This window comes from Tinamus guttatus, unplaced genomic scaffold (genome assembly GCF_059628265.1).
Source record: "Tinamus guttatus ecotype Peru unplaced genomic scaffold, ASM5962826v1 Tinamus_guttatus_pri_ptg000026l, whole genome shotgun sequence".
Classification (NCBI taxonomy): Eukaryota; Metazoa; Chordata; class Aves; order Tinamiformes; family Tinamidae; genus Tinamus; species Tinamus guttatus.
In genome coordinates this window covers 1,090,808-1,111,826 of record NW_028288560.1, presented here as the reverse complement: position 1 = coordinate 1,111,826, position 21,019 = coordinate 1,090,808, and the positions used below count along the sequence as shown (strand labels likewise).

General features: G+C 39.6%; 1 protein-coding gene across 2 annotated transcripts in view; it reads right to left on the bottom strand.

Annotated features, from left to right (window-relative positions):
* Positions 1–21,019, bottom strand: part of DOCK3 (dedicator of cytokinesis 3) — a 158,888-nt gene that overhangs the window by 122,111 nt on the left and 15,758 nt on the right. For both annotated transcript variants that reach the window (XM_088527203.1, XM_088527196.1), the window contains exons 3-5: positions 9,064–9,104; positions 7,332–7,387; positions 5,003–5,099 (exon numbers count right to left, since the gene is read on the bottom strand). In XM_088527203.1, the coding sequence (XP_088383329.1) occupies positions 5,003–5,099; positions 7,332–7,387; positions 9,064–9,104 (194 nt within the window). The remainder of the gene's footprint in view (positions 1–5,002; positions 5,100–7,331; positions 7,388–9,063; positions 9,105–21,019) is intronic.

Sequence of the window (21,019 nt, the reverse complement as noted above, 5' to 3'; positions counted from 1 at the left end):
AGCCAATCTTATTTTAATCTCCTTAAAATTTAAGCATACTCCTAATTCCCTGAAGCGTGCTCCCAGATTTCCACAAATCCCATGTGAGGGACTGACAAATTCAATTTCATAAAAATTAGGGGGTGCGGGAGAGCAGTTATGGGAATTCTTTAGACTCTTAAAATGTGAAGCACAAAATGAGTGTCAGCAAGTTTGAGTGCCGCAGCAGAGGGGAGACGTGCTGAGACTCTCTGGACTTCACATGGCAGTCACCTAAAAGCAAACAAATTCTGCGTAAGGTCAGCTCTAACAAAGAAGAAATGCCCGGTTCATGCTACCCCCTGAAAAACTCTGAAGGAATCATATTATAAAATATATAATACCCAGACAGCCCTGAAGCAGTCACCCCGCTCCAAATCACTCTGCACGTTCTTCACAACCCCATCAAGAAATGTTCAATTCAGGCAAGTATTTTCTAGTAACCAAATGACAAACCTGCTAAAAGCTCTTACTTAGGTTGCTAAGCACTCAGGTGTTTGCCCAGCAAACTTCTCCCTTGGAAAAAATGAAGAACCATGTGTAACTGAAAGGGAAATATTTACACTCGGTTTCCTGTACGTTCTGTTGGCACTGAAGACTCAATCAGCTGAAGAAGTTGCAGTAATCTGGGGACAGAATACATACCTGAGTGCCTGGGTGCTCCAAGAAGTTCTGCCCTTCACTCTACCCATGGAAAGAGATGAACAGGAGGAAGTATTGTCAGATACTGGGGCTAGGCAAGCCTTCCTTCGTAATATTTCAGCTTGCTAAGGAATTGCCCATGTGCAGGTAGCCATGAAAATGAGTCAGAAAGGAGTGGAAGGTATTTGCAAAACCATCCCCTGTACATATGTTTCAAAACAAATACTTCACCTTTTCAGTAGTCTGTATGCATGAACTATGAATAATTTATAAAAATATGTTCACTCTTAACTTGACAGTCCTTTCCTTCTAGGGAGACTTTCAGAAGTAGGAATCAGATGCAGTAAGTCTGTTTTAAAAGCATTCGGATCATATTGCACTTCTGTCCACACAGCTTACAAGGTGGTAGCAGCAGTTCCACAGCTTCACCAGACTTGAAGCAAAAACCAACTCATTAAATGAAAATCTCCCATAAAACCCTTCAATACAGGAGTGAACTACATTAGTGACGCAGGGAATGGCATCTTTCTCCCCCACCGGTTTTGAACTAATCTTCCAATCGAGTTGCCAGGGAAACCTAAAAAGATCCGAACGATATAATCCTTTTTTCCTAGACAGGAGCCTCAGAAAGTTTAAAAGAAGCCAACGGGAGTTTGATTCAGACTCAGCTGAACCTGTTCCATCAGTACCCAGCCCAATTGGATATTCTTCCTAAAAACTAAACCAGAAGTCATTCTGCCTGCACCCCCAATGCAAAAAGAAGCAGATAACTGAGCTGGCCACTTTCCAAATCAGGTAATTATGTTTGGTGTCTCTGCAGTCTCCTGCTGTTTCAACAGAAGTGGCCCTCACATCATATCCTAAACTCTGAGGATTTTTTTGTATTGTTAAAATAGCTCCCATGGCCCCACCTGTGAGTTTCAATGATCTCTTTAGCTGACTTAACTCACAAGAGCCTTGTCTGACCTAATTACGTTCAACTCGGAGAGGACTTGGAGATTTTTTATTTAGAAGCAGTACAAAAATTGTTACCACACAGTATAAGAAATAAAGTTAACTACCCTATTTGTAATCTATTTTTTTTGTCCCAGTAGAAGTCCTGGACTGAGGTACACAATGACAGGATAGCTACACACGTACTTCTCCACAGAAGTGGTACCAAAAAGATTCTGGTATCTCCATCTAGCTCTGCCCCTGGAAATCTCTTCTCTTCCAGCTCTGCCTTCCTCTTCGGAATGAAAATTCAGCTATTCACAGAGGTACCAGTAATAATTACATTTTTCTTTCCTCTCCCACTCCATATGAAGTGATGGGAGCCACTGGCATCTTTGCTTTATAAGCCTTTGCAATACAGAGAAAGGACAACTAGAAGCTTCTTTTGAGTTTTCCACACTTCCCACAGAAGGAAATAGCCTTGAAGAAAGTGGCTCTTATGTCCACACTAATCCAAAGTATAGCAGAGGGTATTTGAGACAGGTAAAATAGCAATACAAGAAAAAAGTACAAGACCATCCACTTAGATTTTGGATGACAGCAAGAATAAAAAAATCCCAGGCAAGTAGGTTAAACAGAACAGTAACCTTTTTTGACAAAAGCAGTTACTAAAAATTACTGTTTCTGTGCTCATCACCAAAGTCTGGATATAAGCAGAGCAGAAAGGAGGGGAGAACTGCCTATTTATTTTCCAGTATCATGACACTACATCTAATTGTGCACTATTAAATTACAGAAAATTTGCTCTTTTGTATTCCAGCAACAGAAAAAAAAACAGTTTTATTTCTTCAAAAAAAAAAAATAAACATTTAAATCCTATTGCATACTACTCAGTAATAAATTAAAGTGATATCTGGACAGACATACAGCTTCCAGCTCGGTCGGACACTATCACTACAAGGAGACATTCAATACGTAAGCCAAAACCTTGCATAGTCTCTCTAAGCGGATTCTCTCTATGTGCCTTTATTTCCAATAGGAAAGATACCTGTATTTTCAAAAACCACTTTGTCCTGTGAGCACTTAAAGATGTGCGGTTCCAGCTGTGTCACACATAACATGACATTAAAGCAACAAAAACACCACGCAGCTTCTATTTCTAACATCTATCAGACACAGCCCTTGCCTTTAAGTGCTCTTTTTTGCACTAGAAGAGCATCCCTCCTAAGGAGAAGGATGCTGTAATCTGCTCTATTCTTTCCAGCCTTCCTAGATATCACATTTCAGTTCCTATTGTTTGTCCAAAGGCAAGCACAGCCCCTACTGTACATCCCAACTCTACTATTATAGCAGATTTTTGGAATTTTTAATTGAAACTTTGCCTTTCTGACAGAAATCTACATACAAACTTTGCCAAAACAGATGACACTAATATCTAGGCCTGTTTAGAGATGCTAAGAGACACTGTATGGTTTATTTGGCAATTTCCTTACAGTACAATATTATTAAATAATAAAGTGCCTACTAATACTGTTTATGGGTATGGACATACTGAAGACCGCTGTAAATAACAAGGAGCATTATAATTCACTACAGTATGGAGCTTTTCTATAAAGCTGACTAAATGCAGTAACATGATATATAATATTACACTTTTAAGATTATTCATGTTATATCTGGGGGGATAATACATTTTTCTTCTTCTACAAGGGAGTTTTTCCATTGACTCTCTTTTTTCCATTGACTTTCCATTTCAAGAGGTGCCCTTACAGCATAGCTACCAGCCTGAACAAGTACAAAAGGCTAAATCCAGCTCCACCAGGTCCATTCATGCATCTCTCCACTTTTCCAGAGACTATTCCTTCGTGTTAGAAAAGCACCAGTATTACAATACTATTCATTTTTTTTTTCCAGAAACCGTACAAAAAATTTCTTTTCCCTCCTGAAGCTTTACTAATTTCTTCTCTCCGTGAAAAGGACGCAGGCATCCGAAGGTATATAAAAACAGTAAATTCTTTGCCCTGCTATTTAAGGATACAGTAATGCTGTGTGCAGTGAGTATAATGAGCTAGAACAGAAAGGAGTCCCGGAAAGGGAATCATTAAGTTTTAAGGGAGAGCTTTTTCTCCTCCTCCCCTCAGGCAACTAGTTAAGAAATAAATTGGTAGGAGGTAAGTGTAAGGTGTGCAAGTAAAATCATTCCTCTTATTCAAAGTCAATACCATTGTCAGAGTTATTGTTGCCTTCTTCATCTGACTGTGGGTAAACACAAAAAAATATCTTACAGGAAAACTGAAAATGTTAATATTTTCCACCTACACCAGATAGCTAAGCATTTGGGATGGAGAAAAAAAAGGAACATTATTTATAAGAGCAGTAAGAGAGAAAAACAGAAAGAAAAAGTTACAGAAATGTGCATGAAATCACCCTCAATTAAATTGTTGCTCATTTCTAAGCAGAAGATTTCTTATCACGGCCATAAGATTCCCCTAGAAGAAGTGGGAGCAACCAAAAGTAAAACTAATTCCATAATGGGCTTGATCCATTTTTGAACATAGCACAGAATGTGAATTGTTGCCCTGGAAGACAACCAGGCTCATTCAAATCAAGTAGGTGCCTTCCAAACACATTTTCTAGATATGTAACCAATGGCGCTTCAGCTTTAAGTGTCTAAGTTGCTAGAAAGTTGCTAAGTTTACAGAGAACAAATTCTCTAAGGTTAAAAAAAAAAATCATGCTTTTACCACTTGCATTTCTCGGATCTTAACCTACAGCTTTACTAACTAAAAGGAAACAAAATTTAAAAAGGGAAAATACTCTTGAATATACAAGTTTGTTAGTTGCTCTTTCATAGGATTTCACCATTGAAAAAACATGAGAAAAGCATAAAAGCAGAGCAGGAGGAGATATTATGTGGCACCATTTGAAAATATCGTTTGCACTAAATGTACTTAAATGATTTTCTTTTTTAAAGTGATAGAAACACAGTATGCAAAGAAATAGATTTGACTGCAGCTTCTTTCACATTCCAGACACTAGAAACAAGTACTAAAAGTCTGTGCTGAATAATTCTTTAAAGCCTTTGATGAGATGTTAAGGAATCTTTCTTCTTGTTTGTCACTGAACCCACATACTTCCTAACATACATACTTAAGAATACTTAAGAATTTTGTTTTATAACAGCAAAACTTTTGGATCCAAGGCACAATTTCAGTCTGCTTCCATCTGTTTGTATTGCAGTGCACGTGAACCTCAGGTGATCAATGACTCTGTAGTTAGTCTGTGCCACCAATAGATAAATCCAATTCAACAATTTTTAACACAATCATGGTCTTTTCCCAGTGGATTGAAAAACATGCAAAATCTCCTAGAGATTACTCGAGAAAACAGAGAAGAACACTGCTCTTACCACATACAGTTGTTTCCAGAGCACGGCCCATTCCTGCAGGGTCGCAGTGACTTCGGTCACAACAGAATCTTCAAGCGGAACAACCGTTTCATATTGCCTAGACAGCAGAGGGGTGGAAAAGAGTAAGAAAGGTGGCCTGGAAGAAGCACCTGGAAGCAATACTGACATAGCAACTTGGAATGTCCTAAAACAGAGTTAAAATATTTGTCTGTTAACAACTCAAAACTAATAGCATCCTTGTCTGTTGTTATGCTGGAGGACACGACGCTGTGGAATCGCATCGGCTGGCCCTCCGCTATATTCCACAGTGTCAGATTGTGTGAAGCACTTTAGGTTTATGTTCAATATTTGACTGCATTGCAATAAAGGTCAAATAAAACATTTTTTGTAACTATAAAAGATGCTAAGTTAACTTGCCTGCAAAACAGGGAGCTTGATCCCCTTCTCTCCAGGCCACTCTAGTCCTTAATTTTTTTTCACTCCTTCCATCATTTAACGACTTGGCCAATACTATCAATTACCACAAAGACCCCCCTCTACAAACCTTCCGTATCCAGTAGAATATATTTTCAATAGTGGATATGAAACCCAGGGGGGCTATCCAAGAGCCAATTGAGTAAGCCTTGAGGTCAAGGTCCTCCACAGCCATTCCAGGAGCAATCACGCTCCCTCTACTTCCATCACACTGAAGTGCTGAGAGTGTGGTAACACTTACTTATGTATAGGAACAACATTATATTATTGAGCTGTCAGTGCCTTGACTTGGCCTTTATGTTGAATGGCATTTCAGAAACAAATGCCAGACATCAAATCTATTTCAAGCTTGTGTCTTGTCAACGTTTTTTAAAAAAAGGAACAAAAAAGGTAATATTTCTGAAACAGGTCATACTAAAGCACTTTTCTGCAAGTTCTTATGTAGTAATATTGAATGAGTGTTTTGGGATGAGCTGTGTCAAGTGAGACAGTCCCTGCAGCACATCCAGCAGCACCAGTGAAGGACGCTGAGACCTTCCTCCGAGGCAAAGCAGCTCCCTTCCCTGCACAGGCCGGCAGCTATTTTAAAATCCTGCAGAAAACAAGCTGCAGACTCCCTCCCATGAGCGGTTTAAGCCATGCCTTGTCCTTTATGCAAAGGGTTAAAGGTGCTCTTACAAGTAATTGGCAACACTTGTACTTAAATATGACAAACCCGAACAACAACCACCCCCACTTATTTATAAATTAAAGCTTACATATTGTTTCAAAAAAAAAAACCTCTTCATTTTCAGGTTACTTAAAACTCTCCAGTCTTATGTTAGAATCAACCTACATAGTCCAATTACTCCACCCCCCACAAAAATCAATCACTATCATAATAATCTGGCCTGCCTGCATTAGGTTTGCATTGAGCCTTCTAAGGCTTGGCCTGGATATCACAAATTCATGCAGGGACAGTAAGATGAAAATGTTTTCTACGACAATAATCTTACATTGACTTATTTTGTTGCAAGAAGCTGAAATATTGACAGAGACTTGACTTCCAAGATCATGCCCTTTTCTACTTCTGCAAGTGCTTGTTCAAATTTGGCCACAGTAAAAGACTGGGATATCTGAGCCCGGGTTTTAATGGGCCTCCGTGGAGCACGCTCATCAGCTAAAGCGTGAATGTGAAGAAAGACTCATATGTCTTTTTCACTTCACAATCAATGACCATTTTCTAATTTGTATCCAAATATGTGGAACTGGCTGCCTTAAAGTCTGAACTAACACCGATTACCAATAACTACAGACTACAGGAAACTCTAGGCTACCAGAAGTCACTTCTTCCCCCCGCCAGGCATTTCACTAAATACTATTTAATTATTCTATCTTCCACATTTAATTTGCTGCCACTAGGTCACAGGCTTAAATACTGCACTTAAGTCTCCCAGAGTGGCCTCAAGTCAGATGCTTTTGAAGCTTTCCAATGTAACAGAGCTACCTTGTCAGCGACCCGGATCTGCTGTCCTATGCCTGCACCTCTAACTTACAGAATTTTGCCAACCAAAAAGCAAGAAGTGAAGATTACAACTGATGCTTTTTAAAAAGTGCATCTCAAAAGCATCTTGGAAGTTACATTTTTATGCATAAGTGAATGGAAGTAAACAGAACTGTCTTTTCCTAGAGTTAAAAACAACTCCCAAAAACTTATGAAATTAGAACAAAGCTATACAGTGTAATATTCGGTTTTCAAAGTTCAAGCACAGAATCATACACAACAAAAAAAACTACAAACAATTAAAACTGCTCTATCAGTTCCTGTCTCATCTATGAGTACTGCAGTTTCTAAAGGAGAAGGAAAAGCACTCACCCTCTGTTACTCACAATTGCCTTTTTCAAGTGAATATAGTTTGCAGGAAAAATCCCCTACAAAAAAAAAAAGCCTACAAGTTAGAAAAATACAGTTACAGATCTTAGCTTTATATTCTAAGATAATTCAAATAATCAGCAACATAAAATCACTGTGTCATGAAATAAGCTACTGCAATCAAAAGTCTACATTCAAGCTGGAGGTGCAGCTGATATTTTAACCCATCTTAGAACAGAGCACACACTGAATCAAACATACATCTTGAAAGATCAGTTGCTTCATCAGGAATTTTTGCAAGTCTATTGAACAGAAGTATCACACAAAGATTCAAGTTGAATATTTTCTTTCATATTCTCAAAAGGTCCAAAAGCATTCAGGAACTTTGCTCTACAAGAAATATGATCCAATATAAGAGTCATAGGTAAAGCAACTGGGACCAAATTAAGCCTTGTCACTAATTCTTCCCAGCTGCCTTGGAGTGGATGAGATTGAGGCAAAAGAAAAGTCTTTTTTTCTCCCACTGCAAAGTCTGTGTGAATCTAATAATCTGTTAACCACTGATGAAGCAGAGAAGAGGTAACAAGCACAAAGTGTGAAGAGACATGAGCAGCTACTAATAACAGCAAAAAGGAAGAATTATCAAGGGCATCTACTCAAGAGATATGAAGCAAGCAGGGCAGCTACAAAAGGGGCTAGGAAGCAGTTCACGGCACTGCCGCGCGTGTGGCTCCAAGTAAGGCCTCCCATGAGCATAATACAGTATTGCTGTGTTTCACATACCTATGCCCTCATCAACTAATTCATGTTCTGGCTTTGAATCAAGAAAAAAAAATAAATCTTTTTTTCCACTTGCATACTCTGGGACATGGCTTATTCCTCTCTTCCCAGTTGCTCAACCAGACATAGCGCTCTGTCTTTCATGTTCCTGTGCCAACTGGAGTCTAACCTAACCTGTGGTAGAGTTCTTGTGTGATGAGATAACTAATTAATAAGTAATAGCTAATTTGTAGCAAACCTTTCACAGCATCCCATTATCAATCTAAATAACACAATCCTGGACCTTCAGACAGAGCAAACTCAGTCAAGTTGCAAGAACGGTAAAGCTGAAGTTCCACGATCAGTTTAAGAGCAGTGTAGCTAATATGTCAATTAAAACAAAAATTGGTAATTGAGTGTGAACCGTGAATTTTCAGAGCTTTACAATTTAGTACAAATTTGGAATACAGATTTTCATGGTGAGAAGGAGGGGAAAATGAATATTAAATATAAATTATCCAAAAGGTTTGAAAAAAAAAATCTTTCTTTTTGATAGACTAAGTTGAAATTGAGGAGAAAAACAATAAAACTAACCAGAACAGCTTCACTGAAAGGTAAGCATAAACATGCACCCTTCCAGGGACACAAAAATATGGAAGAATTGCTACTGCAGTTTGCTTGTTTGGCTCAGTTCCAACTAATGAAGTCTCCTCCTCTGATTCTGCGCTGGTTATTGAAGAACATACAGCAGGTTTGAGGACTTCTCTTATCAAAACTGGAGATGCACTCCAGCACTAGAGGTTAACACCAGACCCAATAAAAGAGCAAACTTGTATTGTTCTAGTAATTTAGACAACAAAGCCAATCCTCTGGTGTGAAGGTTAAAGAGGAAAAAGTGAGGATAGGTAAGAGTTACACGGCTGTAAGAGCAAAGCAACGATCTCCCAGTAAATTAAGAAAATGTATTCACACTTACCTTTACATTCGGCTTCTTAACTGAAACACCTCTGTACCAACCTAAAAACAGATTAAAATTATGGTATCACTTACTTTGCACAGAAATGATCTGACTGAAAGCTATGCAATTACCGAGATCACTTTTTTGGGGGGAAAAAAAAAAAAAAAAAAAAAAGGTGCTTCACAAAGGTCAAACTTTTTTCATTTTTATTGAACTCTTCAGTGAGGACAAGCCATGAGAAACTTGCAACGCTCCTATTTATTTCTACAAGAAATAAAAGCAGCTTAGTCTTCTTTGTATTTTTACTTGCAATCACTGGCTACTGTGGTAAAAACATATTCAGACTCATGCAGGAATCTGTACCAAGCATTTATCTCATGTGGTGCTACATGACTCAAGGAGGAAAAAGACACGAACACACATTTCTAACACTGTTTGAACAGACATTAAAACCTTTGCATATGTTTGGTCTTGCATATGCAAGAGAGGCTGCAGAACAGACTGCAGGGTCTAATTTCATAAACCCAATCAATAACTGTGCTTCCCCTATCATATAACAGGCCCACACAGGGTAATTATCAGAAATAAAAGCCACAGCTGCAAAGGCTACAAACTAAACCAAAGAGCCCAATTACTACTTTACACAGGTGAAAAATTATGTTACTCCACACCAGACTGCAACCCATCAGGGGAAAAAAGGCAAAAAAGAAAAAAAGACACATTCAAAGAGGCTCAATGGGAAAAGAGCCAACTCCAGTTACAGGGGACAAGCCCGCTCTTCTACACCAGAAGGTGTGCAAGGCTCCCTGGCATCCTCCCTGAAAATGCAAATAACTGCCTGCAACCCAGAATTGCAGCATTCACCTTTTAGTGATACCTCGCCTTGACAGATCACTGACTTCAAGGAGCTGGCGATAACAATTTAAAATTAATCAACAAAGTTATGGCTATGAATTAATGAGCAGTTTGGAAATAAGTTAACATAAATCAGATATATCCACAATTTACTAGTCATTATTTAGTCAAGCTAACTAGTAAGAATTGGTGATTTCCTTTAAAGACAGCTAAGAATATTCTAAAGCTGCTTAAGCAAGTAGAGAATTTAGCAAGAAGTAGATACTGCTGCACTTTTAAATGACTGAGCACTTTTGGAAAATACATCACTTAATGGAATTAAAAAATATGGAGAGCCTGCTAATAGAAAGCAATGGGAAAGAAAAGAGTATGGTCAAATAGCTTTTCAAAATTAAGGAATAATAGCTCTCCTTCTTGTATTTAACATGAATATTTTAAATTACACTGGTGTAAAAAAAAAAAAAAAACTATCATAAAACAAAAGAGAAAATGGTTACAAAGTTAACTAATGAGCAGTTGAGAAGTGCCAAGATTTAATACCACCTCTTTATTAATCCTCCCCCTTCTGTAGCGACTGGTGGTGCAAGCATTTCAGTATCTGCAACAACTAATGCAAGGATCCTTTCCAGAATTCTCCTTTACATAATCTGGATTCCTTTACAACGTCCTGCCCACATGTGCCTCAACTGTGGAACAGTATCTTACAGAAAGGAGAGGGTACGTGATCACATAATTAAAGACTTCAGTAAAATGAATTCAGTCCACCCAATTAACAATAAGAGCTTAAAAAAACCACCCAGCCATCTTCTATACTAATTTCCTAGTAGAGGAGCTGAATATTGATGTGGCAGACAACAGAAGGAAGCTGCCAAGCAGCACCCTGCAAAACCCCTGGTGAATCTGGAGGGGAGAATCCTTTAACTGCTTTAAAGGAACAGCTGGTTCCCTGCTCGTTTTCTTTCTTTAGCTCTACATTACCTCTTTTCTTCTTTTCATTATCTTCTTTCTGCACAGTTCTCTCCCCCCATTTCTTTTCTGATGCCCTTAATTGCATCACTTGACTCTGCACCTTTCTCTTCTCCGCCTTCTGTGGCTCCTCTTCCTCCCTGACTTCTGCTTTCAGTGCTCCTCTTCCTGCTCCCCCCTTCTAGCTCCATCCATTAGGAGCTCTCCTCTAGAGCACATGCTCCTCAGTAAGAAAGTACTAGAAGCCACAGGTGGGATCATTTGAAATCATCTGACTAAATGCCATTCTGCAGAGAACACTATATCCCTAACAAGCCAGACAAATTTCAAGTGTATGTAATATTCATCATAAAGTAGGTAAAAGAAGCCTGCTCGGGGTGTCACAGGGATCGCTGACGATATTTCCGTTCGTGCTAGGATGCTTTCCTCTTCATTTTCTGTGACGAGGCAGGTCAGAGGCACTGATGAGCACACACTGCTTACACCACAGCACAGTAAAGAAGGTGCTATTACATCTAGACATTTGCAAGAAGCTGGGAGAGAGTGGAGTGTGGCTCATCTCAGTGTTATGTCAATGTGTATTTAAGGATATGTGTCATTACAAAGTCACCCTCTTCAAAAATGTTGATGAGCTTAGGTGTAGAAGAAAACAAAAGTTGTTCTAAGCAATTGATAATATGAGACATAACTCCTTAGCAAGACAGAAGCTGTCAATGGGGGAGTGATGTCTACTTTTCCAGTTTAACGAACTTTGAACACCTCATTTAATACTTTACACTTTCAGGATGCAGAAAAAGATTTAGTCCAAATACTACAGACACAGATGGCATCAACCACATCCACCCCTGTGAATTCCGGACAAGCCGGCACATCTCAACACCCTGCTCCAGTTCTGCTTGTACACAGGCTTGCGGAGTCCAGGCACCCAGGGCCAAGGTGGTGAGCAGGGGTGTTTATACCCTGCCTTGAGCTGGTTCCCTCCTACCTGAGCTCCATTTTACTGCACTGGCCCAAGCTGGTCTCCGGGACCTTGGGTTAGCTGAATAAAATGAAATTCATACACACGCACTCAAGAATCGTGTGCTGCACAGTGCAGCAGGTAGCTAGGTGGGTTACCTGAAGCAATACAGCCACGCTGAACAGCGATCTGTGCCAACTAAACCTTAAGGAGCCAAAACACTACATTTGTAAAAGGTGAAACAAAATCTAGGGCAAAAAACCCAATCCTTTACAGCTGCTTTCTTCAATACTATCTAATGGTATTTGACCACAAGCCAAGACAAGCAAGTAGGCTCGTCTACAGCTTGGCCTTCTTTGTTATATCCTGCAGGGCAAGTAATCCCTCAAAATGCTGCAGGAAGAATTTCTTCCAAGATTAGAAAACTACGGAAAAACAAAAGGAAGAGTGCAGCACTTTGTCTGTTTTCCCCTCACATTATGAAAATGATTGGCCTGTAACAACTTCAAAATACCTTCTTTGCAGATAGAGGTCACATTTCAGGACACTTGCAATTCAGTACTGGAAGCTAAGGAAAGTTTTACCTAGGAATGCGTGCAAGAACTGCCTTCCCTTTGATCCTGGGGTTCGTTCAGCTAACAGGTACTAGGTACGTGCTGCTCAGCTCCTCTGAACAAACAAATCCTTGATCCAGGATCATACACGGCTTTTGAATAGGCAGGCAAAAATGTATATATCAAAATCAAATGCCAAAGATTTGGTAAATAACATGTCTTCTTTGAAGACTTGTTCATACAGTAGTCCAGTGAGGGCAACTTAAAGCCATACTGCCGAAACCTACAGACCAAAAGGCACCACCTCCAACAGTGGCATCGCTCTCGGAAGTCTCAGCAACCAAAAAAACCGCAAACGGAGCCATGTGGCACACCTGCTCATCCCAGTGTCCCCATGTACAGGACAGCTCCAATAACCCAATAGCAGACAAATAAAGGGGCCTCAGGAAAGGTATTGACCTATTTTTCAAAAAGAAACAGAGCTCGAACATCTAGGCTGAGTTAATAAAACAACAAACAAAACCAAAGATGAACCCCATTCAGCTGCAGAAAAACCAAAGGACACCAAGGACCATTTAAATCTTTGACACATAATATTCTGAGAAGATACTACATAAACATTTATGGTTACTCTTAAGTATAAACTTATCCTTAAAGAAAGCCCTGCTAGGAGAATACACCACAAGACCTCAAACTCTCCTAGCCCTAAAAAAAATAATGGCCACACAAAGTCTGGTTGTACTAATTGAACTCAACTGGTCAGCTTGGTTAAAGAATTGTGCCTATTTAAGACAAATCTATTGAGTTTCAATCCCATTTAGAAAGTGACATTTCCCCAAGGGGAAGGTGAATTCCTTCCCAAACAGCCAGTCATGGGACAGAAAATTAAAATGCCTTGAAATGGTTGAATTTCCATCAAAACCACAAGCATTTACCATTAGGCAAATATTTTTCAATTGGCCTCTTTCCTTACTCTCTGAGCAAGCCTGTTCTAGTCCCAAAGCAACAGTGATGCCATCACATCAGAAGAGCTGAAGCCTGCAGTAAGATTTGACAAAGGATCCCAGGGTCTCCATAACAGCAGAGACAAATCCAGAAATCCAAACTGTCTGAGACCTCATTTTGGCTAACTACCTAAGAGGCCTCAGCCTATTTTATCCTGAAGAAAACTCCAAGTTGGAAAGAAAGCCAGAAGACTGTATTCTCTATTTTCATGTATTAAAACTTCCCTACCTGGAGAATTAAGAAACTATCTAGAATAGCAAGACTAGCACTTCTCTAGAGCCAAGTTTGGCCTTCAGCATAAACTCCAGCTCAGAACTAAAGACATTTACCAGCTATTACCCATCAGCCTGAAACAACGGAGTGATTAGAAGTCCTCGGAGATTACTAAGTTAACTCAATACTCAACACACCTGCTCCAGATATTGCACAAACAGGTGTCCAAGGGGAGAATCTCACATCTTCTCGTGTGCTGAAGGAAAGCCCTGTGCCATACATTCCTGCTGCCATATACTGTGGTGCCTGTAACATAAGCTACCGCTCTGCGATCCTGATGGAAAGCCTGTATCCACATACTGACCCCAGCCATAGGGTCTCCGAGCGGCCAAGGGAGTTCTCCATCCTGGTACGGACATTACTGACCACGCTGGTCTTAGCCGAATGAACCCTATAAAAAAGTGGGATTTGGAGCGCACTTCAGAAGCACTGGTGTAAATACATGAAAGACTATGGCAAAAACTATTTTGCCTCATTTTAGGTGCGGGTGCGCCAGGACACTTTCCTCAGGAAGCACACTTCCAGTTGTTCAGACTTCCTTGTCGTACAAGAATAGCAGCAATACAGTAGAATACAGAACAAATTGTAAATCCACGATGAGGTTCCCATTCTTAAGTTCCCAAATACATTTAAAATGTTTATTACTGTAAGTTCTACTGGAAATTTAGTAACCACATTTTGCATTATTTAATTTCTCTTAAGTATTTATTTTTTTGCCCAGAACTTAAACTTCTTGTTTCCAGACCTAACACATGCAATGAAAACTGAATCTAAGTGCAGTCTGTAGGGTTGATAGGCTGTGAAGATCTTTAATTTTAACAAGTTTTTGTTCTACTAAATGGGCAACCTAAAAAGACTGATAAATAGCAGACAGAACCTTTTATCTGCTTTTAGTTATCTCTACAAAGAAAAATAAGCCAAAGAACTAAGACTTTGAAAAACTACTAGAAGCACCAATTTTGAAACAACTACTGCAACATTTTTAGTTCAAGTCTCCCAAAACAGAAATGCCACAATGTCAAAGAAAAAAAAAAATTCAAATATAAACAAGGAAAAAGAAAATACACAATAGCAAATGATATAATAAGGATCTGCAAATGAGTAAATGAAATTAAACTCATTTATGTCTCCCACTGTTTGACAGAGGGAACCAAAAAAGGGACACAAGGAAGCAGAGCCAGAACCTGAAGTGAGACCTCTGCTCCCTTAAAGTTCCTGAAAATTTGGATGGAAGCTGGACTCACTCTATAGCGAGTAAGAACATTTTTCAAAAGGGAGACTTTTAGATTTAGGGAAATCTGATGTAAAAGGCAGCAGCATTTACATTATGAACTACCTGATCCTCAAAGGAAGCCTGGGCCAGGGACCAAGATTCTTCTGACATACCACCATGGTCATGGCCAAGCTTCTTTCATCACACTCATGAGGCCGAGAAATGCAAATGGTTGCACAGATGCTGTCTAGCCTGAGAGACTACTGAAAAGTGTAACAGGTAGAAATGATTGCCAAGCATTAAAAAGATTTTACATTTTGAAAAGTATTCAAAAACTAAAAGGCAAGTCCTTTTTCTTTCATCGTCGTTTTTTTTTTTTTTTTTTTTTTTTTTTTTTTAAAAAGGCAGCACCACACACAACCCCACTGTTTTTCTTTACCTTTGTATCTCAACTTTTCTGATTTTTAAATTCAAAGACATTTTAAAATCAAAGGCATCCAAAGACACAGAGAATCTCTGTGGACATTAGCCTTGTGTTTAAGGAAAAAAAAGTTTCAAGAAACAACTTTCAGCTATGGGAGCACTATGTCAGATAGCTGCAGGAGATGAGATTTTTGCCTAAAAACTAAAACCACCCCCTAGAGTGATCTTACTCCCACCATCTTTATCAACAACTTAAGAGCTTTTTGAGGACTGAATTTCTATTGCAAATACATCAAAATATTTTATTATTTCAAGGTAACTGCTTCAGTGGAGGACATTTGGTTATTACATTTAATGATCATTGTAACAGCTTGAAAGCTAGTAGTAAATTCATTTAGGAAAAAGAGTAATAGCTGTCCAGGAGACAATTTGCACATGAACAGTATTTTTCTTTAAAGAAAAACAACAACAAAAAAAGAACACTCTTAGCACTTAATCCTACTTCACATTTGCAAGATTTTTCTAGTACTACGAGCAACCTTTTATTCTTACAGGAAAAAAATAGCTTTCTGTTGTGGTACAAATGGCATAAAACAGTTTTAAACGTGCATGAAAAATACTTTTTTTTCCTCTTGTTCCAAGTCTGCATGCCAATTTCCAAAGGACAGCAACAAGCACCTAACTGCTGGCTGGGGAAGCATTAAACATGGACCACGGTAAAATGGTCAAACAGACTTGTATAACCCCAGGTTGAACACTTGGCAAATGTTAGACACAAAAGTTAAATAAAGACTAGAAGGAAACAAAAAGTTTGCTTTCCATTGTCATTCACATAAGTAAGAGCCAGTGTCATTGCTAAAAACCGGGAAGAGAATAAAAAGAATTAGTTTGGAGCAGATAAATCAGCATACAGAATAACAACATCCTGCTAAACTTCTAACTCCTGCATCAAGAAACTCCAGGACACGGCACACAGTGAAACTCTATCCCTTCTGTAGCCTTTCCTTCCTCCCTCCTCTTTGGCTGCCCTTGCTCCAAACACCAGCTCCAACACAGCACAGCTACCCAGCCCTGGTTCAGGCTTGGAGAAAACTGCTCATCTGCAAGAAAAAGCTGGGGAAAAGTCTGCAGGAGAAGGGGAAAAAGAAAAGAAAAAAAGAATAAAGTTACCATGAAAATTACCATCAGTAAGAGGATAAGGATTGTGGAGACAGGGACCATCATAAGCTCACGTCTTCAACAAGAGAAAGGCCAATTTGGAAACATGTAAAAATCCTAACAGAAAATAAATAAATAACAGACAGCCTGTCAGTCAGCGCTCTAAGTATCAGCAGATTTTGTTCCAGGGCTCAGTGGAGGCCAACACTTTCCTCCTGACTGACAAGCACCTGGCCAAAAACGCCAGTCTCTTTGGATGCCTTACTGGGAGTGATAAGCACAGTACTACTTAGATAAAACTGTAATTTTCTTCATGTTAGACCAGAAACAATGCCTTTTGCCTTCTCAGATTTATATAATTGGCTTGCAGAGTGTCTTTGTGCACAGCTACACGTGCTCAAAGTGCCCCAGAAAAGGAATAGTAACAGGGCTGTTTAAGACCTGATGCTGAGAGTGCTTAGTGCCAAGAGCGCTCTGTTCCGAGCGCGATGCTCCAGCAGTGCCAGGACTGGGCAAGCAGCAGATGATACCCTGGCCCAGGCTGCCAACACCGTGTCAGGGGGCAGCTTCGTGCCAGCAGAACCCCAGGAAGATGCTAATAACACAGCTAGAGATGCCATAACAAAAGCAGACAAGGTAGAATGAGAACTTAGTGTTTTGCCTTGGTCTTAGTCAAAGAGGGAAGTCAAGATACCATTCCCGAGCTTCAAAGGGCTAATTTGAGCAGCAAGGCAAGAACTTCCACAGTAGCTGTAAGGGTCTGAGAAACGTCAGCTCCGCTGCCTCGCTCCACAGCAGGCAAAGAGGAAAGGGAATATCTCACCAGGAACATCTTTCTCAGGGTAAGCCAGCATTGCTGGGAGAGAGTCGGTTTGGCCAAGGCAGCTCCTGGCTCCAGGTAAAGCCTGCAGTGCTCCCACTGCAGCAAAATCTGACAGGGAGGTTCCTCATTCCTCCCTAGATGCACGCTGCAAGTAGAATAGGGTACAACCCTTATGGGTGACAGCAAAACTAACAGAAACACTTTACAAAGGCATTAGAACCTCAGATGAGCAAGAAAAAATACAAATAAAAAGGAAACAAGCAGAAAATTCTAACAGAACGATTAAAAGCAAATGAAATTACAGCTGATGCGATGCACCAAGGAGCAGAAGAGGAGGGTCTGAAAAGCAACTCTACTGCCATTGCAAAGAAAACCTCAGTCTCTCACTGTAAATTATCAGCTGCTTAAATGTATTTATGAACTCAGCTTCCTCCTTCCTCTCCCCATGCTACCCCCAGAAGAAACCTCTGAAGGGAAAAAAAAAAATTCACAGAAAACTGTGGAACTTCTATATGCCCCAAATACTGGCAAGTCTTTATTTGGCCACACTTGCATTCCCGGAGACAATGGAAAGAAACTTTAAATACTGCACGGATGGCTTAGGGATCATACACAGCAACCATGTAAGTGAAGAGGCTAGTGTAGATTCCAGAATTTGCACAAGCAAGACAGCACTCCAACTGGTGCTCCAGCCTTCCGTTACTTGCTTCTCCTCTTCTCTGAATAGACAGGGCCTCAAGCCAGTAGCACTCAAGTTGTAGCATTTTTAATCTAAAGCAAATCACTCCCTTGCAGCCAAGACGGTCTTTCTGTGCTTACTCAGAACCCCACTTCTTACAGCCACACTTGCTGAGAACTAGTTATACCAGTGTTTGTACTTAAGATCATTTGTCAGTAAGGAAAGAAGCTACTTTGTCATCTAAACACGGGAAGAAAAATCCACAGAAGATTTTCCTTGTACCTTTTCTGCCTGTATCAGTCAGATTACTGTGATATCCTCCCCACTGGGTTAATGTCAGTGCATCAGTTCAACGGAGGATTTGCAAATCTATCAGTGACAAGCAAGAGCCATGACTCAAGATAGGTGTTTTTTGAGATATGTGGTCAACATATACATTTCAAGTAGTAAGTACACTCAAACCACATATCTTGAGCCCAGAAAGCTCTGCCTTTCTGCATCTATTGGTTGCACAATATAACCATTCCCTTTGTCCTCCTCCGTGCATGGCAAATAAACCAGAGATCACCACTTACATTTCAATCCTCTCTCGGTGGCAGGGTCATCATAGAAAGAACTCGCAGCGACAGGGAGAGGAAAGCTGTGAAAGGCAGCCGTGCATATGGCTGACATCCTGAAGAATATTCCTTACCAGCAGGGATCCCTTTGAGCGAGGCCACTGGAGTGCCAATTCACGCAGACTAACTATCACACTGCCCTCGTAGTGTCACACGCTTTAGCGATGGCGTAATGTTAGATGGACTTCCTGGGAGCTTCACAGGAAAGGCAGAGTTTAACGCTGGGGTTTGAAATGTGTCATGTTCAATTACTGGGGCGGGGGGCAGTGAAGGGGCAGATTTAGACAGGATTAGAAATTAACAGTTTAGAATTCTGTAGCCAGGTTTGCAAAGCACAGAGCAACAAGACACACATGCGACTAAAATTAAAAAGTTCCCACATAAGGTACACGCAAAAAATCCATACTTTCTATAATACAAAAATACTTCCTTAAGCATCTTTTTTTAAATGTAGACAACCACAAAAAAAAGGGATTTATTAATATCTTATCAGTTGATAGACATACTTCTTAGCCTTAAAGAGAAGGAACTGAGCTTTGGAATTCTTAATGGCATATATCTATACACACACACCCTCTCACTCTGCACATGTAAAACGTGGCTGCAAGAGTAGTTAAGAGAACTTGGTGTAGGAAAATCCTTACTCTCAATGTGCTCTAAAAATAGCAACTGCTTTTTATGCCACTCACTCCAACAGCACTTTCTGTAATAGTTATTGAGTAACTCATTATGATTAAAAGTATGTTCAGAAGTACAACTAGTATTTCAATTTTGTCAGCATCAATTCTTCAGCAAGTCTCAGATATCACTGTAAGTCCCTAAAAGGTTTCTGTTTACATGAGCCCACTCTCAGAATTGTGCCCCCTGTCTCAAAAAGAAAAGCTGAAATGACTGATCTCCTGCTGACACACACAGCAAACCTTATTTCTGTGGGTTAACAATAATTTATCCAGTCTGTTCAGACAAGAGAAAACCCAGGCAAATAATGCAGAGGTTGAAGAAAAAGTCACATTTCATCCTAATTTTGCAGGGCAAACCAAGTACTGTGGTAAACAACCACTTACCCCTGAATGCTTGAACATTTTTTTCCTTTTAATAAGCTACTTTGCATGCATTGCATGCTTGTTTGCATAATTCACACATGCAAAAGCAGAGACCACCTGAATATTTAGCATACCGTGTTGTGGAGTTCTGAAAGCTGTTATCAAAATTAATACATCTTTTCAGCATCATAGCTCTTATGGCTAAAGACCCTGCAGACAGAGTGAGAGGATAGAGGGAATCTGCCCCCTTCCAAAAATCGCACACTTCTGCAGAAAAGCTGTCCCCCAGCCAAGAAAACTCTTTCCCAGAGCCTCCTTTGAAAATAACATGACCAAAGCTTTCAACAACAGACAGTTCTTCCTATGCCAAAATTAACTCTTCCTTACTAATTCACCAGGTCTGGTAGCATGACTACAAGCAACATTTAGTGCTGGAGCAAGGGTGAGCTATCTTGTGAGTCTAATGAGGTATGTTGTTCTTACATATAATAATACAGGCTTCTCTGCAGAAGAAACAGCACAGCTGAACTGCAAAACTCTCATTCAGAAAAAGTATACATGTACATGAAGCTATATTACTTTCCTGGAAAAAAATCATGTGCGAGATCACTTATTTGTTAAGGAGCAAGCCAGCACACAAACAGCATCTCTGAATATAAGAGGAAAGTATTAGCAACAACAGATAGTTTGGGGAGTGTGAAACAATGTCCTTAGGAAGCATGCAGAAGGTTTCTGCAGCAAAATTTATGTTCATTTTTCATCTTCAGCATTAACTGGAACATAAAACTAAACCTACAGCTTTGCAGAATCAAGCTGGAACTCTGACTGGAAAATACGAAGTTTGAATTTATGATTTTAAAATTCCAGGACTAAGGTTACACTATTCCAATTCAAACGCTATAGTAAAATGTGCTCTCATACTGAACCTTGTCAACTTACTTCTCCAAAGTACTGCAAATGTGTTTCATACCACTTGCTTACTTTGAACATTAGGATGAAAATCATTACCTTAAATTTTAAATATATCAACTTCAACCAGCCTATACACATGAATAAAACAAAAGACCAGGACATTCAGTCTATTCACACAGAGCCCTCTCCAGCCACATAAGGAAGAACTGTAGTTATTATACTTACAATAACATTTTCCTCTAGGTATAAAAAGAACATAGGAATATAAATAAAAAGCAATCCTCTTTAAATCAGTATTCTCTGTTTTTTTTCCCCCAGTATAGGTCCCAAATCATCAGCTACTGTACTTTATAATTATTTTTCATGTGTTCAGACATTTCTAAAAATAAACACTCGTAAACTGAGCAGAAATGCATAAAGAAAACAGTGAGAAAATATGGTTTAAAAATAAAATCAAGATACTGATTCTACACTTAAAATGATGAAAATTCACTG